Below are 19,345 nucleotides of genomic sequence, written 5' to 3' on the forward strand. Positions count from 1 at the left end.
CCTTCAGGCAAAAAGGAAACAACACCTCATGGAAATCTGAATCTACACAAGGGCCTGAGGAGTCCTGGATATGATAACTATGTAGGTAAATAGAAAATACTTGTTCTTATTGTTTAAATCTATTTAAAAGAGAATTTGCTGCAAAATGTGGTAAATACACACAGTGGAATATTTTTCAGCCTTAAAAAGGAAGGAAATTCTGACACGTTACAACATGGATGAACCTTGAGGACGATACTAAGTGAAATAAGCCCATCACAAAACGACAAATACTGAATGGTTCCACTTACATGAGGTACCTGGAGTAGTCGAATTCATAGAGACAGAAAGTAGAACAGCGGTTGCCAGGGGCTGGGGGAAGGGGGAATGGGGAGTGAATGTTTAACAGGTGCAGAGTTTCAGTTTTGCAAGATGAAGAGTTCTGTGACTAGATGGTGGTGACGGTTGCACATTATGAATGTATTTAATACCACTGAACTGTACTCTTAAAGATGGGTGAGATGGTAAATTTTATGTTATGTGTATCTTACCACAATTTTAAAAAGAGAGAAAATTGGCTGCTTAAAGCAAAAATAATAGCAATGTATGTGGAGTGTATAACAAATGTAAGAAACAGGACATCCACAGTACAGTTGGTGGAGGGGGATGGAGGAAAACTGTTGTGGACTTCCTATACTCTACATGAAATGCATTTTACTTGAAGATGGACTGTGAGAAGTTAAAGACCTATACTACAAACCCTAAAAAATAACATGAAAATAACCTCAGAAGTTATTCCTAATAAACAAAAGAGATAAAACAGAATCATAAAAAATGTCTCTGCCCACTGAAAAGGCCTAGAAGCAGTAACATCCCAGTAGCAGCAAACACAGGTGTACACATATTTAAAAAATTATCAAAATGTATACTTTAAACACGTAAAGCTCTATCAGTTACACTTCAATAAAGTTGTCTAAAACAGAAGCCGAATGAGCTTCCTGGACAGGTAAAAGGCTCCTGTGTTAGTCATAATGTATTTCCACATACACTCTCTTCTTTCCTTCTGGAACATAACAATATTGCACTCCCTGTTCTCTTTGAAATTAGGTGTGGCCACGTCACTTGCTTTGGCCCATAAAATGTAAATGGAAGTGATTTTATCAATTCCTGATGGGATCTTCGTGAGCTAATGCACATCTGGTGCTGTTTCCTTCTCCCACCTGAATGATGGTGGGAGCAAGTGTTTAGATGTGACTTCGGTCAGGCTGGGTCTACAAATGCCCACATGGAGCCGAGCCTCTCGGCCAGAATGGGTGGGGCCGGTAGTCTGAGTGAGAAGTGAACTTTTTGTGTTAGTCATAAGTGTCTTGGGAGGTCTTTGTTACTACAGCTAATTTAGCCCATCCTGACTGAATATTCCCTAACAACAAAGGTGTCCAATCACAGAGGCAGTGTTGTTTGGCACTGGAAGGCAAACTGGTCCAGTGGCCTCTGAGGTCTCTTCCAACTTGAACATAAGAGTTATATGTCACAGCCATCACCAGCCTGGGTGTTTAACTGAGGTCATCTTTGCCAGTCTCCACCTGCCTAAGCAGAACTTGGCTCCTTCTCAAAGTAACACCCAGATATTTCTGAGTCCTCAAGTGCTCAGACACAAGTTGGCTTATGTTCTTCAACTCCAGTTACCAAAGAAAGTCATCATGTTGTAGAGGCTGTGACCAGTGCCCTCTACCAAGCCTAACTTGGCAAGGATGCCACGTCCCTTTGCTCCCAATGCCACTGCTCCCTGGAATGTCAGGGTCATGCTGGATTCTCATCCCTAGGCCTTTTGAAGGCTCCCCTCCAGAGAACCAGGCCACTGTTACAGGTCCAACCCTGTGCCTAGAAGTCCAGAAGGACCTTTCAGTCATTGTCCATCTGTCCCCACTGGTCCCTGCAGAGAAACCACTGTCCCCATCCATGTGGTCCTCTGTCAGTCCTGGGGAACAGGAATCCTTGTGAAACTGGCAGCCCCCTGAGGCTCCTAATTGGTCATTAAATGTGAGGCATTGCCAAGGAGCAAGAAGGAAAGTACCAGCTATTTGCAGGACCCACTGACCTGAGGAGGAGTGGGTGGGATCTATTTTGGAAGAAATCCTTCTCTCTCCATCTCCCTTAGACTAATCTCCAATGTGCCTAGGCTTTTGGAAACATGCTTTTTACTCTATCACAAACTTCCCCTGAAGGGAAAGGAGACAATAACCAGAGAAAACATACATTAATTTTGGCAATAAGTGTCCCTTGCACACAATTAACTGTACTTCAGAACCAAAGCAGTCTCCAAGAATATTTAGAAGAAAATTATTTTCTCTCAAAGATCCAAAGTTACCGAGATGCAAAGAACCTTTCACATTATTATTCAAGGAGGTTTGGCTCCTTCAAACCTCAGCTCTTGAGTATTTATTTCCTTTTCCAGTTGTGATATTTGGCTTTATATTTGCAAACTAAATGATTTCTTTGGGTGGTTTTAACAAAACAGTCTTTCTCAAATGCCTAGGTAAGTCTTTGTTTTCTACAGAATAGAAAACTGCTCTCAGCTTTGAAATAGCAGCTTCATTTTTATTTCTATTACTCTCTCCAGGTTTCAGAGACCCTCAAGGTCCAGTTTCAGTCAATAACCCAAGCGATCACTGTAACCCAGTGATTCCTTTCTTATCCACAGAAGTTTCTGGCAGGAAGAAAACTTTGATCTAAAGAATGGGATCACTGTCTTTCCTCTGAAATAGTTTTAATCAGGATAAGTCTGCTATACTCAGGAGTGTAAATCAAACCTAATATGCAGAAAGCCACACAAGAAAGCAACAAAGTATCTGAGCCAGTGAACAAGTATACAAAATAATTCTAGGAAATGACAGTTCTCACAATATTTCAGCATGAGGTCCTCTCTGTGATTTAGAAGCAAGGATATTTATTTGCTATTAGGTTCAGAGAGAAGAGTAAAATGTAGAGCCAAATAGCCCTTGGGGAAGAGGGGAAAAGGCCTCAGGGAAGGTCTGATGCCAATTTAGGTGGAGGATGGAGCCAAATGGACTTGAAAAAATATATATTTACTGGCATTTTCCCCACCGTCCAAATTACTTGGGAGCTTAGCCAAGGTATATTTTTAGTATTCTACTATGTCTTTTGAACAACGTTGGATCTTATGAGATACCATGTGGCCCTGATCACGCTCAGATGCAGCAAACTCCCAACCAAGATTCTCTTCCCAATAAACGTTTATGTCGACGTTTCCAACAGAAGGGGATCCTGAATTCAGTTTTGCTCCTTAAATCAAAATACTCACCAACGACTCCTAACCTTAGAAATGCATCTCCAGCTGAGGGTCAGGAGATGCTTCCTGCCCATAAGCCACATTCCCCTAAACTGGGATGCAGAGGGGCCAATGTCTACAGTCTTCCCGGCACTCTTCAGCAGTGGTACATCTTAAGCTTCCGTCGGTTTCCCCCAGACACCAGCTCAGCCCCACCCGAGAGGGCCTGGCAGGTTCAGAGAGAAATCTCAGTCTCCCGGCAAGTAAGCCTGCCTCCCCGCCCACAGGGCTGGCCTCTAGCTGGACACCTGGAGCCACTGCCTCCTAGCTACACAGTAACCACCTTCCCGGGTTGAGCATAACAGCTTGAACGAAGTCTTTTCCCGGCTGAGAGCTGCAAATGACGACGACAAAGTCTTTACTGAGGCGGGCTAGTTTGGCCAAAGGACATTCTTCCTCCCCAGGGCTGGCACTTCGCCTCCTCTGCCCAAGAGCTGGAGCCCACTGTCCGCAGCCCTCCGTCACCCACAAGCCTGCCGACCGTCGGCTCCTCCCCACCTCCGCAACCCCGGCTAAGCCAGCCCCGCCCCTCGGCCCGCCCGGCCTCCCCGCGCCCCTCCATGCGCGCCGGCCTCCCCGCGCCCCTCCATGCGCGCCGGCCTCCCCGCGCCCCTCCGCGGGCTGCGTGCGCACGCGCGCCCACGGGCGGGAACCGGCCTCCAGCTCCCCTCTCTCCTCCTCCTTCTTCTCCTCCTCCTCCTGGTCCTCGGCCCGGCCCGGCAGGGGGCGGGGGGCCGTGCGCCTGCGCAGAGCCGGCAGTCCGGCAGGGCAGCAGCCGCGGGGTGGCCGGCGGCTGCCGTGGGGACCGCGGCCCCTCCCTCCTCAGGTCCCCCGCCCCACGCCGTGCCCCACCGAGACGCGGCAGACGACCCCGGCCCTGCCCTCCTGCTGGCCTGGCCAGAGCTGCAGCGGTGACCTGGCAAGAGGCGGTGCCGCTCCCAAGATGTCGCAGACGGCCATGTCCGAGACCTACGGTATGAGGCTGGCAGGGGGAAGCGGGCGGAGGCGGGCCGAGGGTCTCAGGGGCGCGGGGGCCTGGCCTGGGCTGCGGGGTCCCGGAGTGTGGGGGGCGCAGGCCGAGGAGGGCGGGGGGCGCGGGCTGCGGATCCGAGTGCCCGAGCGCGGGCCAGGCTGTGTGCAGTCTGTTGACGGGATCTGCTTTTTCAAGTTTCCTCTGGGTTTTTCTCCGCGTTTACGCCCGGAAGGGTTTTTCTTTCTTAGTCTCATTTCAAGATCTCAGGGTTTGGAAAGCCAGTTTGAGACTCGGTTTCATCTGTGATATTGTCCCCAGCGAGGGATGTGAAGGACTTGGGGCGACGCCTGTGTTTCAGTGTGTTCCTCAGATGTTCCAGGTTGACCTTTCCTGGTGTGGAATTCCTTTCTTTGCAAAGGGATTACAGTGAGGAATTGTCGATAGACTAATCAATTCTTTCTCCGGCGACCTTTTGCCTTATTTACTTCTCTCTCTCTCAGGTGTTTTTAGCCCTTTCTAGGTTGCATTATGGCTATTTATAAATGTGTCATTTTAAGACCATCAACACCTTGGAAGCAGAGCCCTGTCTCCTAATCTTTGCTTCCTCTATAGCACCCACACCTGGAGGTGCTCAACAAATATTTTTTTGAATAAACGAAAACCTTCCCAACTCATATATTGTGTCTTTTTGTTTTTGTTTTAGTCGTGTGTGGTAAAATAAACAGTATAGCATACCTCTGCTTTGTGTCAGGGTCGAGGAGATGTTTACCATCTCTGATCGCTCTTTCAGATGTGTGCATTCTCAGATTAAGACTTTGATTTGGAAGTTTACAGAAGCTCAAGTTCAAAAGTATGTACCTCCAGTTGAATCAGTCTTGTCTGGGTTTGTCCTGGTATGCTGCTCCTTTGCTTCAACAAATATGTGTGGAATGGCAGCATGGAGCCGGTTGTTGCTAGGAGGCGCTGTCAGTACTGCGAGGAACACAGCAGGCCGGCTCTGGTCTCATGGAGTTTACAGTCTAGTGGCGATTCCAGTGTTAATCCAGGTGTGACACTAATGAATGGTTGAAACCCAGGCAGGAGTTCTGCAGGAATGTGGTCTATAGAAAGTAGGTAAGAAAGAAACCCCGCCAGACTGGGGGCCAGGGCAGCCACACATGCCAGAACAGCATGTGCCCAGGCCCTGAGGGACATGCAGTTCCAATAAGGGGGTGTGGTTTAGGCCCCACAGGCCTGGGGAGGGGTGAGGGTGAGGCAGAGAGGGCCTCTCTCCTAAAAGGGGTGGGGTCGTAGTGCATTTGCTCCACCTTCAGCCACTCCTGTGACTAGTACATGCCCTGTTCTTGGTGACACTGGGGACAGGACATCTGTTCCTAGAAGGCTTAGGAAATCCTCCAGGAAGTTGCTAGCTTCGTGGGGACCACTGTTGTCAGAGCTGCAAATGCAGTACATCCACATGGTCTGGTTCTCTCTATGGAGAGCTGCAGTCAGATTTCATAGAGAAAATGAGTTTCTCTAGCAATTTTTGGTTATACTTTTGCTTTTCTTTCAAGTGCTTCTTACCCCACACTTTAAAGGAGCACTAGGGAGGAGTGGAAAGTCCAAATAAGAGACCCAGGTGGGGGTTATGAATTAGTAGAAAGGACTGGAAGAGTTCAGGAGCTAGAGCTTTTCTGTTTCATCTGTCTTATATGAGATGATAACTTGATAAAACGTAGCATACCTTTGGCTTCTCCACTTCAGACAGAGTTAAGTGAACTTGTGAGCATGAACTGACTAAATGCTGATCGTAAGGCCTTGACCATTAATACTGTTATTTCATGGTATCTTCCAAATTTGTTTTTACTTTTTACTAACTGAATTTCATCTTTTCCTCTAATAGAGGAAATTAAAGGAAACTAATAGAAAATTAGTTTTAGAAAGAGCCAGTGTGGCAGTTGCAAGTGCCAACCTAAAATAAAAGTCGCCCAAACCAAGTCCTAAGCTGTCACCTTCACTTCTCATTGCCCATATTTGTGCAGCATTGTTCCCCAAAAGTAAAACAATCAGGTTCCCTCCTTTCAGACGTTTGCCTCTTAGATAGCTGGTAAAGGAATGTTTGCCTAACCTTTAAACACCTTTGTACCCTCTGCTCCTGTTCTCTTTTCTGGAAAAGGAGGCTCTGTGGCTTGACAGGGATATGATGAAAAATAAAGAGCCAATGCTTACAACATACTGTTAATGAGCTGTATCTACCTGCTTTTTAGCGTATTAAAGCAATATTTCACCTTCCATAGACTGAGTAATGTTCAGCGTTTTGCTGCTTTGAAACCACTAACTACGTGAGTACTATGCTTTATATAATGTTGTAATACAAAATTGAAATTTTAAACACTTAGGTTTCAGATTGAAACCGTCAATCTGAATATCCCTAAACTGAAACAGCGTTTCTCAAATATTATTAGATCCACAACATTCTTAAAGCCCTGGCTGGTTAGTGTGGCTTGGGACTTCCCCAGGAGCTCCAGCCATCTGAGACTTGGGAGATCACAAATTGGCCTTACCTAATTTCTGATACCAAAATTTGTGAGACAAAACTGACAAATCAAATAGGTAGTACTCAGCAATGATGTTCAGAAAGGAGCTAAAAAGTATAAGTGGTGTCGAAAACGCTGGAAATAAAAAAAAATTTTTTTAAGAGCTGAGGCAGTTTGAGAGTGAGGAAAAATCTGAGACAAATCTGTACATTGGAGTTTATGCCTTCTACGGTGAAAATGGTTTATGAAACAAGAACACAAATTGTTGGTCCTATTCTAATTTTTATCACAATGTACTCTTAATATTTTTATTTTGTGCTTCGTTTTATAAGTATTATAGTATTTACCACAAAATTTTGAAAATTATCAGGATATTTTCTTTTAAAAATGTATCAGTATTGGCTGTTATGGGTTGAATTGTGTCCCCCAAAAGATATGCTCAGGTCCTAATCCCAGGTACCTGTGACTGTGACCTTATTTGGAAATAAGATCTTTGTAATCAGGTCAAGATGCAGTGGTATTGGATTAGGGTGGACCGTGAGTCAGTGACTAGTATCCTTGTAAGATGAGAGGAGTTTGGACGCAGACATATGCAGGGAGAATGTGATGTGAAGACAGAAGCTGAGATTGGAGTGATGTATCTACAAGCCGAGGATGGCTGGCAGCCACCAGAGGCTAGGAAGAAGCAAGGAAAGATCATTCCCTAGAGTCTTCAGAGAGAGCATGGCCCTGCCCACGCCTTGACTTCAGGCTTCTAGCCTCTAGAACTGTGGGACAATAAATTTCTTTTCTAAGCCATCCAGTTTGTGGTGTTTTGTTACGGCAGCTGCAGGAAACTAATACATAGGCTTTGGTATTCAAAACATGATTCATGGAGAAGTTTAAGCTTGATAAGGCAAGGTGGAGTGAGGAAGATATTCTAGGTAAAGGGAATAACATCGTCAAAGTCACCTGGTGCCGATAAAGTATAAAATAACTTGCTGTTGGGGAAATCACCTGAATTACCGTTACTTTATTTCATAAAAGACAGGGCATGTAAACAATGTCAACAAAGGAAGCGTGTAACACCATAATAAAGGACGTTTCTCTAAATTGAATAAATTTATCATTTTAAGTGTTTGTATTTTTCTTTTTCTCATTCGTTGAAAATTAGTGAACATTTCAAGGACCGAATTTTGGGAACACTACACCAGTTCCCACACTAATGTACCCCCAGTCCCCTGCTTGTTAAGATGCAGATTCTGATTCAGCGGGTGTGGGGTGGACAGAGGTTCTGCACCTGACCAGTTTCCAGGCCGTGCAGGTGTGGTTGGTCCAGGGACCACGATTGAGTATCAAGTCACTATAAATACTACATAATACCTCCATGCCATAGAACTTTGAAAACATTGTTCTTTGGAAAAGCAAAAGTTTATGGTAATTTTTCACCGTCATTTGAACTATAAAGCATTCCGATCCTTGCCCATGACTTGCCTTGCTCTGAAGACTCCTAAAGCCCTACCTCCAGTCATGTCATTCACTCAAGCTAGATATCTGGTTTTCAACTCCCCCCCTACCTATTCCACTTGGATGGCCTAGGAGAATCCTAACACATGTCCCAAACCCAAGTACCCATTCCTACTCCCCAATCTTCTGTGTTTCCCACGTATCCATTTGCTTAAGAGAGCAAGTTAGAACCCGTTTTTAATTCTTCATCATCTTTATCTCCTGAGTCCGGTTGGTTTCTAAGTCTTTTAAATTGACTTCTTAATCTAGTTTAAGTTACTCGTTACTCTAGAAGAGGCAAGGGAAGGTTAAGTTTGGGCCAGTTTAGTAGATTATAAGGCAAGAAAACCCATCATCCTCAAGTTCTTCATCGCAGCGACTTGAGCGGTTGTGCTGATTGTTTTGCAGCTCCTGCATGCGAGAAAATAAGAGGGCTCCCTGGGCAAGCATGAGGTGGTTTCTGGTAGGAGTAAGCTGGAAGGAGGCTTGGTAAAATTTATTTGGGGGCCCAGACTTCTGGTAACTTATGCCACAGCTTTGCGGGAAAGTGACCATGATAAGTTAATGGTATTTCCAAAGCTTTTTGAGCTCCTTGAAAAATAATTTGATGTAAGCATAAATGTCAATTTTACTTCTAACTGTAATAATGGTACTATGTCTTCTGTTAAGGACCATCTCCAACGTTCTTTTAGATATATCTCGTACTTTGGGCCCTTTTGTATAGAATTAGCTGTAATGATTCTTTTGCAAGGTTCAGTACTAGAGGCATCACTCTTACCATAGAGAACCAGGCAAGTGTGTTGACGATCTTTGCTCTGAATATTTCTTTGGAATGAAAAGAAAGCTGATACTGTTTACTGAATTTCTTCTCTTAAACCATCGTCTAGAGATTGGCTAGACTGATGTAATTCTAACTCCATTAGAATACTTGCCAGTGAAATAGTTTGAGGGAAAACCTTTGAATCCTTTGCATCTTGTAACACTGTCTTTGAATGTCACTGCTTTTTCTGCCAGCCTCATCTTCGTAATGGACTGTGTTCCATGTGTTTGAAGAATACTTGACTTTTGCTTCTCTGTAGCTGTGAATATGGATTAAAAGGTAAAATGATATGCAGAGTACCATTGTTTAAAGGATGGATGAAGTAAGGCAGATGTAAAGGCTGCCATACTGCAGCACAACACAGAACTCAGATTAACGTTGTCTGTCTGCAGATTATCTTATTTTGTAATTCCCCTCTAAGCTTTCCAAACAAAAATAAGTTTATATTGAGAGAGATTTGGCCAATACAAATAAATCCCTGATAATGATGGATATGATACCTAGAGAAATAAGGCTTTGTAGCTCTCATAGCCAAATGCAATGCTACACTATCAGAATGGTAAACTCTTACATGATAATACTTAGTGATCTCAGTCTTTTCATTCTTTCTGTTTTTCTTGTGTGCTGTGTTTTTGGCATTTAAGAAGTCTTAAAAAGCAGCTAACAATATTTAGGTATGGGAGGAAGGGACACTATTCATAAAGTGGTAATACATTGTGAATGAGAGGATGTATTTTAGAGGGAGGTTTATCATTTGTTGAATATGAATTTTTAATCATGCAAAAAACAAATTGGGGACTTAAAACAAAACATCTCTTCTTTGTTATAATTAAAAATATTATACGTAGTATACTCAGTCACAATACTGTTTCTCTTGTTCATTTGCCTTCACTGGTTGTTACAGGAGTCCTCACCAAATAAACACCAGTTTAATAAACACAGGCAGTCTTTGCACTGCCTGTGGGGACTTTGCAGATCTATTTTGCAATTCAGTCAACTCTTGATAGTGACAAAGCACATCTTTCTTTCAAGACTAGATGGCAGGGGACCTGCTCCGTGGCGTAGCGGTTAAGTGTGCGCACTCTGCTCCTGGCTGCCTGGGTTCGGATCCTGGGTGCTCAACGACACACCGCTTGTCAGGCCATGCTGTGGCGGCGTCCCATATAAAGTGGAGGAAGATGGGCACAGATGTTAGCCCAGGGCCAGTCTTCCTCAGCAAAAAAAGAGGAGGATTGGCGTGGATGTTAGTTCAGGGCTGATCCTCCTCTAAAAAAAAACAGACTAGATGGCAAGCTCTTTGAAAGCAGGGGACTGCCTCCTGACTTTCTGTCCCTGGAGCAGTGAGTAGTGTCTGAACACAGCTTTCTTTCCTATACAGAAAGCTCCATAAACTCTCTGATCAGTGGTGACCCAGCGTAAACATTCTCCGTGGATCTCATCGCTCTCATGTATGTTCTAAACAAGCATTGGATGTTTACTATAAGTTAAAATTTGTCTCTGAACTCAGAGCAAAATTGGGAGGCAGGGCCCAAAGCTCGTACCTTCCAAACTAGTGCAGAAGACCTTTAACATTCACGAGGGTGCTATCACAGATCTGTGTAATCTCTCAAATTGCAAATACTATTGTGGTATTTAAGTCTTGCTCCAAAGTTACATTCAGAAAGATGTTTTCCTTATGTATTCTCAAATAAAAAATTAACCGTTCAACTTTTATCTTTCTATTACACTAGGTGGAGTGTTCTCTGAAACATTTTGACAAACTGCTTGGCCTTAGTTCTTTATAGAATTTTGTCCTCTCATATATCTAAATCAAATTTAACATTCTACTCTTTGAAGTGTCCAAAACTTGTTTCCTGGTTAAGGATAATTTTTTTTTTGGTGAGGAATATTAGCCCTGAGCTAACATCTGTTGCCAATCCTCCTCTTTTTGCTGAGGACGATTGGCACTGGGCTAACATCTGTGCCCATCTTCTTCTATTTTATGTGAGACGGCCACCATAGCATGGCTTGATAAGCCATGCATATGTCCACGCCCAGGATCCAAACCCGCAAACCCCGGGCCCCTGAAGTGGAGCGCCCGAACTTAACCACTACGCCACCGGGACGGCCCCAATAATTGTTTTTATTAGGTCTCTTTGTTTCTGTCTACTGCACCGGCCGCTGACTTCCTTTTCTGGGCAGTTTTCCACTTCAGTAGAATAATTTCTTTTTTTATATTATTACATCAAGTAGAAAGCAACTAAGAGCTTGCAGTTTCCATGCGGGTTGTCTGGCTAGGCTCACTTACCTGCTAACTAACTGGCATCCACACACCAGGCCCACAGTGAGTTTGATCCAAATAAGCGCTTAGCAAAATCACAGATCCTGTCACAGACCTTGAGCAGTCATTGCAGAGTCTGTGCCGCAAATGTTAAATCCACAGATGTCGCCATTCCTCTCTGCTGACATTTAATTCAGGCTCCGCCATACCACCACTACCCCGGGTAGACCAGCAGAGTCCCCGAGTTAGCCGTTGCTGGCTTTTCCACCTCCCTGTCCTTCTTACTGTACCTGCCCTCCACAGGTCACATGTCTTCCTGCTGCCCAGACCGTCTACCTCTCCTAAGCCAACATCTCACCAAGGTTTTTGCTGCTCAGTTCCTCCCTGACCAGTGTACCAGAACATTTTGTTCTTTGAAGTACGTGTTATCTTATGTTCTGTGCTCTCCTAGCTCCTTCTCATTGTGTTATCTGATGACCTTGGGGTTATTCCTTATTCTACAGGGTCTTCTGGCATACAGTCTTCCTCTCTTCTCCAACTGCTCACTGATCCTGGGTGACTGCAGAATCCATGCAGAGGGGTCAGCCCACAACTTGCATCACTGTTCCATGACTTCTTTTCTAGTCACCTTCTCTCACCTTCTCTTCTGCCCCTACTTGAGGTGCTCACTTCCCTGGCTGCTAACTGGACATTGTCATGTGTCCCATTCTGATCACTCCCATCCAGTCTTCACTTTAAGAGCTCAGGCTCCTGGTTCCCCTCTTACTGCCCAGCTTCTTTTCAGGCGATGAGCTTCTCCCTCTCCAGAGATGACACCCACGGCCTTTCTTTCCCCCTCTTCCTCCTTCATCCTTCAACTGTACGTGCTTTGCAATTCCCAACCCTGGCTAACCAACCACCCGCCTTGCCTGCTGCTATGCAGCCAAAGCTCTTCTTAGATTGAGATCACTATAGATTTATGGTCTCTGCTTCCAGCTGAGTCCTCAGTAATACCTAGCAATCCTTTTTCTTATCCTGGCCATCTAGCCCGTTCTCTACGTCAGCTGTTTTAATCCTTCACTAATCTCTTTATCTCACCTCAAGTGGATGACAGGGAAGAAAAAGATGCCATGCTAAGGGAACTCCCTCTCCTCCCCTTCCCTTTGCCAACCTATAAATTTATTTACCTCCACACTTATCCTTAACCGTTTTCCTGTTATCCCAGAAGAAAGGAGGTTTCTCTGTGTGTCTGAGACTAATCCCTGCCTTCTACTTTGGACCTCATCCCTCAAGTTTCAGGGACTGGTGTCGCCAGTCATCCCTTTCCTTTTCTACTGGTCACTTCTGTCATTTGCCTTCCACTCTGCACCCTCCTTTAATTCCCCCGTCTCCTCTCTTCTTTCCATCACAGCCAAGCTGCTTGTAAGAGTTAGTTGTCAGTACTTTTTATCTGCAGTGTCTCGCTTCCTTAATTCTTCAGCTGACTGATTTGGCCCCACCCCAAGTGAAGATTTCACCTGGGGTGCTGGTGGTCAGACCCAGTGGACACTTGGCGTCCTTTATCTTGCTCATCTTCTCTTTTCATAGTCAGCCCTTATAAGAACTGCTTCCCCAAATCTCCACCGCGTTGGCTCAAAAGTATTTAAGTTTAATCTCTCTAAATTGGTACTCGTTATTTTGCCATGAAATGGATTCCTCCTCAGAACCTTCAGTATTTCTTTTCTCAGTTCTTGGTATCACAAACCAGCTAGTTCCCTAAGCCAGAAACCAAGGAACCCTTTTCAGATGACTCCATTGTTCCCACACTCAGCCTCTTCTGCCAGGAAATGAAACATATGGAATGAATCCTGCAGTCAAGGCCCTCGTCTTTGCTTCCTTTCTCACCTCTGGAAATCTTAAGAGCAAAACCACTGCTTGTGGGAGAAACTAGGAAGGCAAAAGTCATCTTGTCTACTATGACTTCATTTTCTTGAAGACCCAAGGTCATCGTTGACTCTCAGCTGTGGAACAAATGTGCTGTGCTAACGTGGTCACCTTCTGGCTCCGTGCCTGCTGTCAGTGGCCACCTTTGGTGCCAGCAGTTAGTTGTCATTGTGCTGTAGCTCACAGTCCTACACGAGTAAATGCTTCTAATCTGCTGTGGCCTGGGAAATTACGTAGTAGAGGTTGCTTGGAATGAATGTAAAAACAACTCAGCAAGTTCCAGATGAGGTTTCTCCCCGAGAGTTCATCCTTGGGCTCTCTGTTAGCTACTTCAGTGCTTGGAGGCCATTTTTTCCTGATCTGTATTTTGTCTGTGTTCCTGAATGGCTGACATTTGCCCAAGACTGATTTCTAATTGGTACCTTTCCTATTATCTCATTTAACATTTCCCATGAAAAATTAAAAGTACATTAGCAGCATATATCCATTTAGATTTGCTATTTGGGGATATGGCCTTTTCCCTACCTTCAAGCTTAATTCATTCCTGAGGAAAGCCTCATCAGGTGATTGTAATTATCATAAATTGAATGCTAAAAATTTCTTTGTGATTTTGAGCCTGCAAATTAACACTGATAACAAAACACCCAATCTAATTAAAGTAGACATAATTATTTAACTAGTTCACATTTAGTTACCTTATACAACCTAACTGGGCATTTTTCCTTCATTAATTACTTTGTAATATGGCTATTTACCTGCTCCTGTTAAGCATCATACACCTGACATATAAAACATATACGTGATATGTAGTATGTGTTATTTAACTTCAAGCAAGGAAAGGGAAGAGAAAGAAAAACCCCACAGATTATAAAAACAAAATAAATCAGTAATACTAATGCAAATTCTACCATACCCAGGGATGTGGGGCATGATGCGTGAGGGCCTCACTGCTGTAAACCAGCAAACCTCGAACACTGAGGGGAGAACATCAGGCCGTACCCCGACCCCCGGTTTTGTAGATGACTGCATGGGGCTGCTGTCTCCTGGCTCTCAGCTACAAAGAGTTATGTGACATCCAAATCCCCTCAGGAGGGATGTTAACTGAAACTCCTCATAAAGATGGATTCTTGTCACCTATAAGGGGTAGTTCATTGCCCGTTGTTGTGCTTGGTTTTATCTGTGCTGGCCAAACACATACATCTCCAGACAGACAATAACATTCTAGACAGCTTGGCATCTTACCTGCCACTCTTTCCTTCTGGGTACCACATCCTTCTTGAAGCACATCCTTTGGTAATTCTTTCAGTTTAGGACTGTGCATAGTAAACTTCTAGAGCCATTGTCTGCTAATGTCACCTATTCTTTTATTTTTTATAAAGCTTTTTGAGATAATCGTAGATTCACATAAAGTTTTAAGAAAAAATAAAGAGAATCTCATGTACCCTTTACCCTGTTTTCCCCAGTGGTAGCATCTTGCAAAACTATCGTTAAGCTCTCACAACCAGGATATTGATGCTCCATAGCTGCAGATACAGAACATTTTCATCCCCACAAAGATCTCTCCTGTTGCCCTTTTATAGGCGCACACTCTTCCTTCCTGCCCCCACCCCCTCCTTAGCCCCTGGCAACCACTAATCTGTTCTTCGTTTCTATAATTTTGTCATTTCAAGAATGTGACATAAGTGAAATCATGCAATGTGTAATCTTTTGGGACTGACTTTTTTAGTCAGTATCATTCTCTGGAGATTCATCCAGGTTATTGCATGTATCAATAGTTCATTCTTTTTTATTGCTGAGTAGTATTCCTTGGTATGAATATACTACAGTTTGTTTAATTATTTACCTGTTAAAGAACATGTGGGTTGTTTCATTTTTGGCTATTACAAATGAAACTGCTATAAACATTCCCGTACAGGGTTTTGTGTGTACATAAGTCTTCATTTTTCTGGGATAAATGCCTAGGAGTGCGATTGCTGAGTCATATAGTGGCTGCATGTTTAGCTTTTAAAGAAATTTTTCAAACTACTTTCCAGAGTAGCGATGCCATTTTATGTTTCCACCAGCAGTGTATGAGTGGTGCAGTTTTTGTGCATCCTTGTCAGCATTTGGTGTTGTCGCTATTTTTTATTTTAGCCATTCTGATAGGTATGTAGTGATACCTCATTATGGTTTTAGTTTGCATTTCTCTAATTATTGGCTAATGATATTGAACATATTTTCACATGCTATTTGCCATTTGTATATCCTTTTTGGTGAGATGTCTCTTCATGTCTTAATGCCCATTTTACAATTGAATTGTTTGATTTTTTTACTGTGGAGTTTTGAGAGGTTTTTTTAATGTGTATATTCCAGATGCTAGTCCTTTGTTGGGTATGTGTTTTGAAAATCTTTTCTCCCAGTCTCTAGTTTGTCTTCATTTTCTTAAGAAAGTTTTCTACAAAGCAAAAGTTTTCAATTTTGATGAAGTCCACTTTATCAATTTTTCCTTTTCTGGAATTTTTTTTTTTTTTTGATATTAAGTCTTAAGAACTTTGTGCTTAGCTATAGATCCTAAAGATTTTCTCCTATTTTTTTCCTAAAAGTTTTATAGTATTACGTTTTACCTTTAAGTCAGTGATCTATTTTGAGTTAATTTTATGTCAAGTATGAGTCTTAAGTCAAGGGTCATTTTTTTTCCCTGTGGATGTCCAGTTGCTTCAGCACCATTTGTTGAAAACGCTAACTTTCTTCCATTAAATTGTTTTTGCACTTTCAAAATCAGTTGGACATATTAGTGTAGGTCTATTTCTGGGTTCTGTATTCTGTTCCATTGATCTGGATGTTTCTCTGCCTGCCAATACCATGCAGTCATGATTACTGTAGCTACATAATGTCTTGAAATCAGGTAAAGTGATTCCTTCCACTGTATTCTTTTTTTTTTTTATAATTTTCTTTCTTTATTTATTTTTCCCCCAAAGCCCCAGTAGATAGTTGTATGTCATAGTTGCACATCCTTCTAGTTGCTGTATGTGGGACACGGCCTCAGCATGGCCGGAGAAGCGGTGCGTCGGTGCGCGCCCGGGATCCGAACCTGGGCCTCCAGCATCGGAGTGCGAGCACTTAACTGCTAAGCCACGGGGCCGGCCCATTCTTCCACTTTATTCTTCTTTTTCAAAATTGTTTTAGTATTGTAGTTCCTTTGTCTTTCCATATAAATTTTAGAATAATCTTATCTGTATCCACCAAAAAGTCTTGCTAGAATTTTAATAGGAATTTTATTAAACATATGTATCGATTTGAGAACAACTGACATCTTTACCATGTCCAGTCTTCTAATCTGTGAACACAGTATATTTCTCCATTTATTTGGATTTCCTTTTGTTTCTTTCATCAGCTTTGTGTAGTTTTTAGCATAGAAATCCTTTACGTGTTTTGTTAGATTTACACCTAAGTATTTTTTTGAGTGATTGTAAGTGGTATTATATTTTTAATTTTGATGCCCGTGTGTTGATGTAAGTATGTAGAATACAATTGATTTTTATATTCTACAATCTTGACCTTGCTGAACTCACCTATTGGTTGTAGGAAGGTTTTTTGTTTTTTATAATTTTTTTTGAGATTCCTTGAATTTTCTTTGTAGACAATGATATCATCTGCCAATAGGAACAATTTTATTTGTCCCTTTTTGATCTGTATGCCTTTGCTTCCTTTTCATGTCTTATGCACTGGCAAGAACTTCCTCTATGATATTGAATAAGAGGGCTAAGAGTGCACATCTTTTCTTTGTTCCTGATCTTAGAGGTTAAGCAGTCTTTCACCATTAACTATAAAGTTAGTTGTAGAATTTTTCAAATGTTCTTTATCAAGTTGAGGATATTCCCCTCTATTCTTTTTTTATTTTTTTGAGAGTTTTTATCATGAATGAATGTTGACTTTTGTGAAATGCTTTTTCTGCATCAATTGATATGATCATATGAATTTTTTTTGGCCTGTTAATAGAGTAATTACATTAATTGATTTTCAAATATTGAACTAGCCTTTTATCCCTGAAATAAAGCCTAATTGGTAGTAGTGTATAGTTTTATATATACATATAATATATGTATATATATTACTGAATTCTGTTTGCTAATATTTTATTAAGTATTCATGAGAGATATTGTTCTGTAGTTTGTTTTGTTTTAATACTGTCCTTTTCTGGTTTTGGTATCAGAATAATAATAGCTTCATCAAATGATTTGGGAAGGGTTCCCTCCTCTTTTATTTTCTCAAAGAAGTTGGGTAGAATTGGTGTTGATTCTTTTTTAAATGTTTGGTAGAATTCTCTAGTGAAACCATCTTGGTCTGAACATTTCTTTTTGTGAGTTTTAAAATTACAAATTCAATTTCCTTTGTAGTTATAGGGCTATTTAAATTATCTATTTTATATTGAATGAGTTGTGGTACTTTGTGTTTTTGAAGAGTTGGTCCATCTCATCTAAGTTGTCAAATTTATGTGTGTAGAGGTGTTCGTGTTACTCCTTTGTTATCCTTTTGATGTCTGCAGGGTCTGTAGGGATATGCCCTGTTTCATTTCTGAAATTGGCTATTTGTGTCTCCTGTTTTTTCCCTTTGTCAGTCTTTGTTATATAGATGGGTTAAAGATGGCCCCTATGTTGTTTCCTTCTTCACAGCAAGCTGGGACGATAGTTCAAAGCCTGCCAGCACCACACTCAAATTCTTACACACTCAGTTGCTTTAAATATAGCCCAAATAAGCATATTTTTAGCCATTTAGAGACTGCCTGCTTTGCATATCCAGTGAAATTGCCCTCACCATCTGCTGACCTTTGATAAAACAAACTCAGGGCCTATAAAAGGTGTCAAGTCCCCTCTCCAATCCGCCCCCCCCCCCCCCGGGAGTTCCCTGCCCTATTCCCCTTCTGGGCACCTTGTCTGGAAGGTCCTGCTGTGAGGGACTTCCCCTCCCATGCGGCCTGTCGAAGTGTTGCCCAGATAAAGTTTGTTGCATGCTATGGCTGTCTCACAGTCATGACTTTTTCCTTGATCGGACCCCAAATGCTTGAACTCACCACAGTTTTGCTAGAGGTTTGTCAGTTTTATTGATCTTTTCAAGGAACCAGCTCTTTATTTCATGGATTTTTCTTTTTTGTTTTTCTATTTTCAGTTTCATTGATTTCTGCTCTTTATTATTTCCTTCCTTCTGCTTGCTTTGCGTTTATTTTGCTCTTCTTTTTCTAGGTTCCTCAGGGTGGGAGCTCAAATAATTAATTGTGACTTTCCTCTTTTCTGCTGTATGCATTTAGTGCTCTAAATTTTCCTCTCAGCACTGCTTCAGTTGTGTCCCACAAATTTTGATAAGTTGTATTTTCTTTTCCATTCAGCTCATTGTATTTTTTGATTTCCTGTGAGCCTTCCTCTTTAAATCATGGATTATTTAGAAGTGGATTATTTAGAAGTATATTAGTTAGTATTCAAGTCTTTGGAGATTTTTCTGTTGTCTTTATGTTATTGATTTCTAGTTTGATTCCATTGTGGTTAGAGAACACATTCTATGTGATTTCAGTTTTTTTTTATTTGTTGAGGTTTGTTTTGAGGCCTAGGATATGGTCAATGTTGATGTATGTTCCATGGGCTCTTGAAAGAATGTGTTCTGCTCTTGTTGGGTGGAGTATTCTGTAAATGTTGACTAGATCCTGTTGGTCGACTATGTTGAGTTCTTCTGTATCCTTGCTGATTTTCTGTCTAGTTGTCCTATCAATTGTTGACAGAGGGGTATTGAAGTCTCCAGCCATAATCGTGGGTTTGTCTGTTTTTCCTTTCAGTTCTGTCAGTTTTTCCTTGAGATGTTTTATATAACTCTGTTATTTGGTGTTTGCACATTTAGGATTCCTATGTCTTATTGGGATTTACCCTTTTATCATTATATAATGATCCTTTCTGTCTGTGATAATTTTATTTTCTCTTCAGATATTTATCTGATATTAATAATGCTCTTCATTGATTTATGTTTGTGTGCTATCCTTTTTCCATCCTTTTACTTTCAACCTGCCTGTATCATGGTTGAAGTGAGTTCTTGTAGA

General features: G+C 42.1%; 1 protein-coding gene across 1 annotated transcript in view; it reads left to right on the forward strand.

Moving 5' to 3' along the window:
- Positions 1 to 3,909: 3,909 nt before the first annotated feature.
- Positions 3,910 to 19,345, forward strand: part of RAB4A (RAB4A, member RAS oncogene family) — a 42,833-nt gene continuing 27,397 nt past the window's right edge. The window contains exon 1 of the mRNA XM_058543061.1: positions 3,910 to 4,302. Coding sequence (XP_058399044.1) covers positions 4,272 to 4,302 — 31 coding nt within the window. The 5' untranslated portion in view covers positions 3,910 to 4,271. The remainder of the gene's footprint in view (positions 4,303 to 19,345) is intronic.

The sequence above is a fragment of the Diceros bicornis genome, chromosome 6 (genome assembly GCF_020826845.1).
Source record: "Diceros bicornis minor isolate mBicDic1 chromosome 6, mDicBic1.mat.cur, whole genome shotgun sequence".
NCBI classification, from domain to species: domain Eukaryota; kingdom Metazoa; phylum Chordata; class Mammalia; order Perissodactyla; family Rhinocerotidae; genus Diceros; species Diceros bicornis.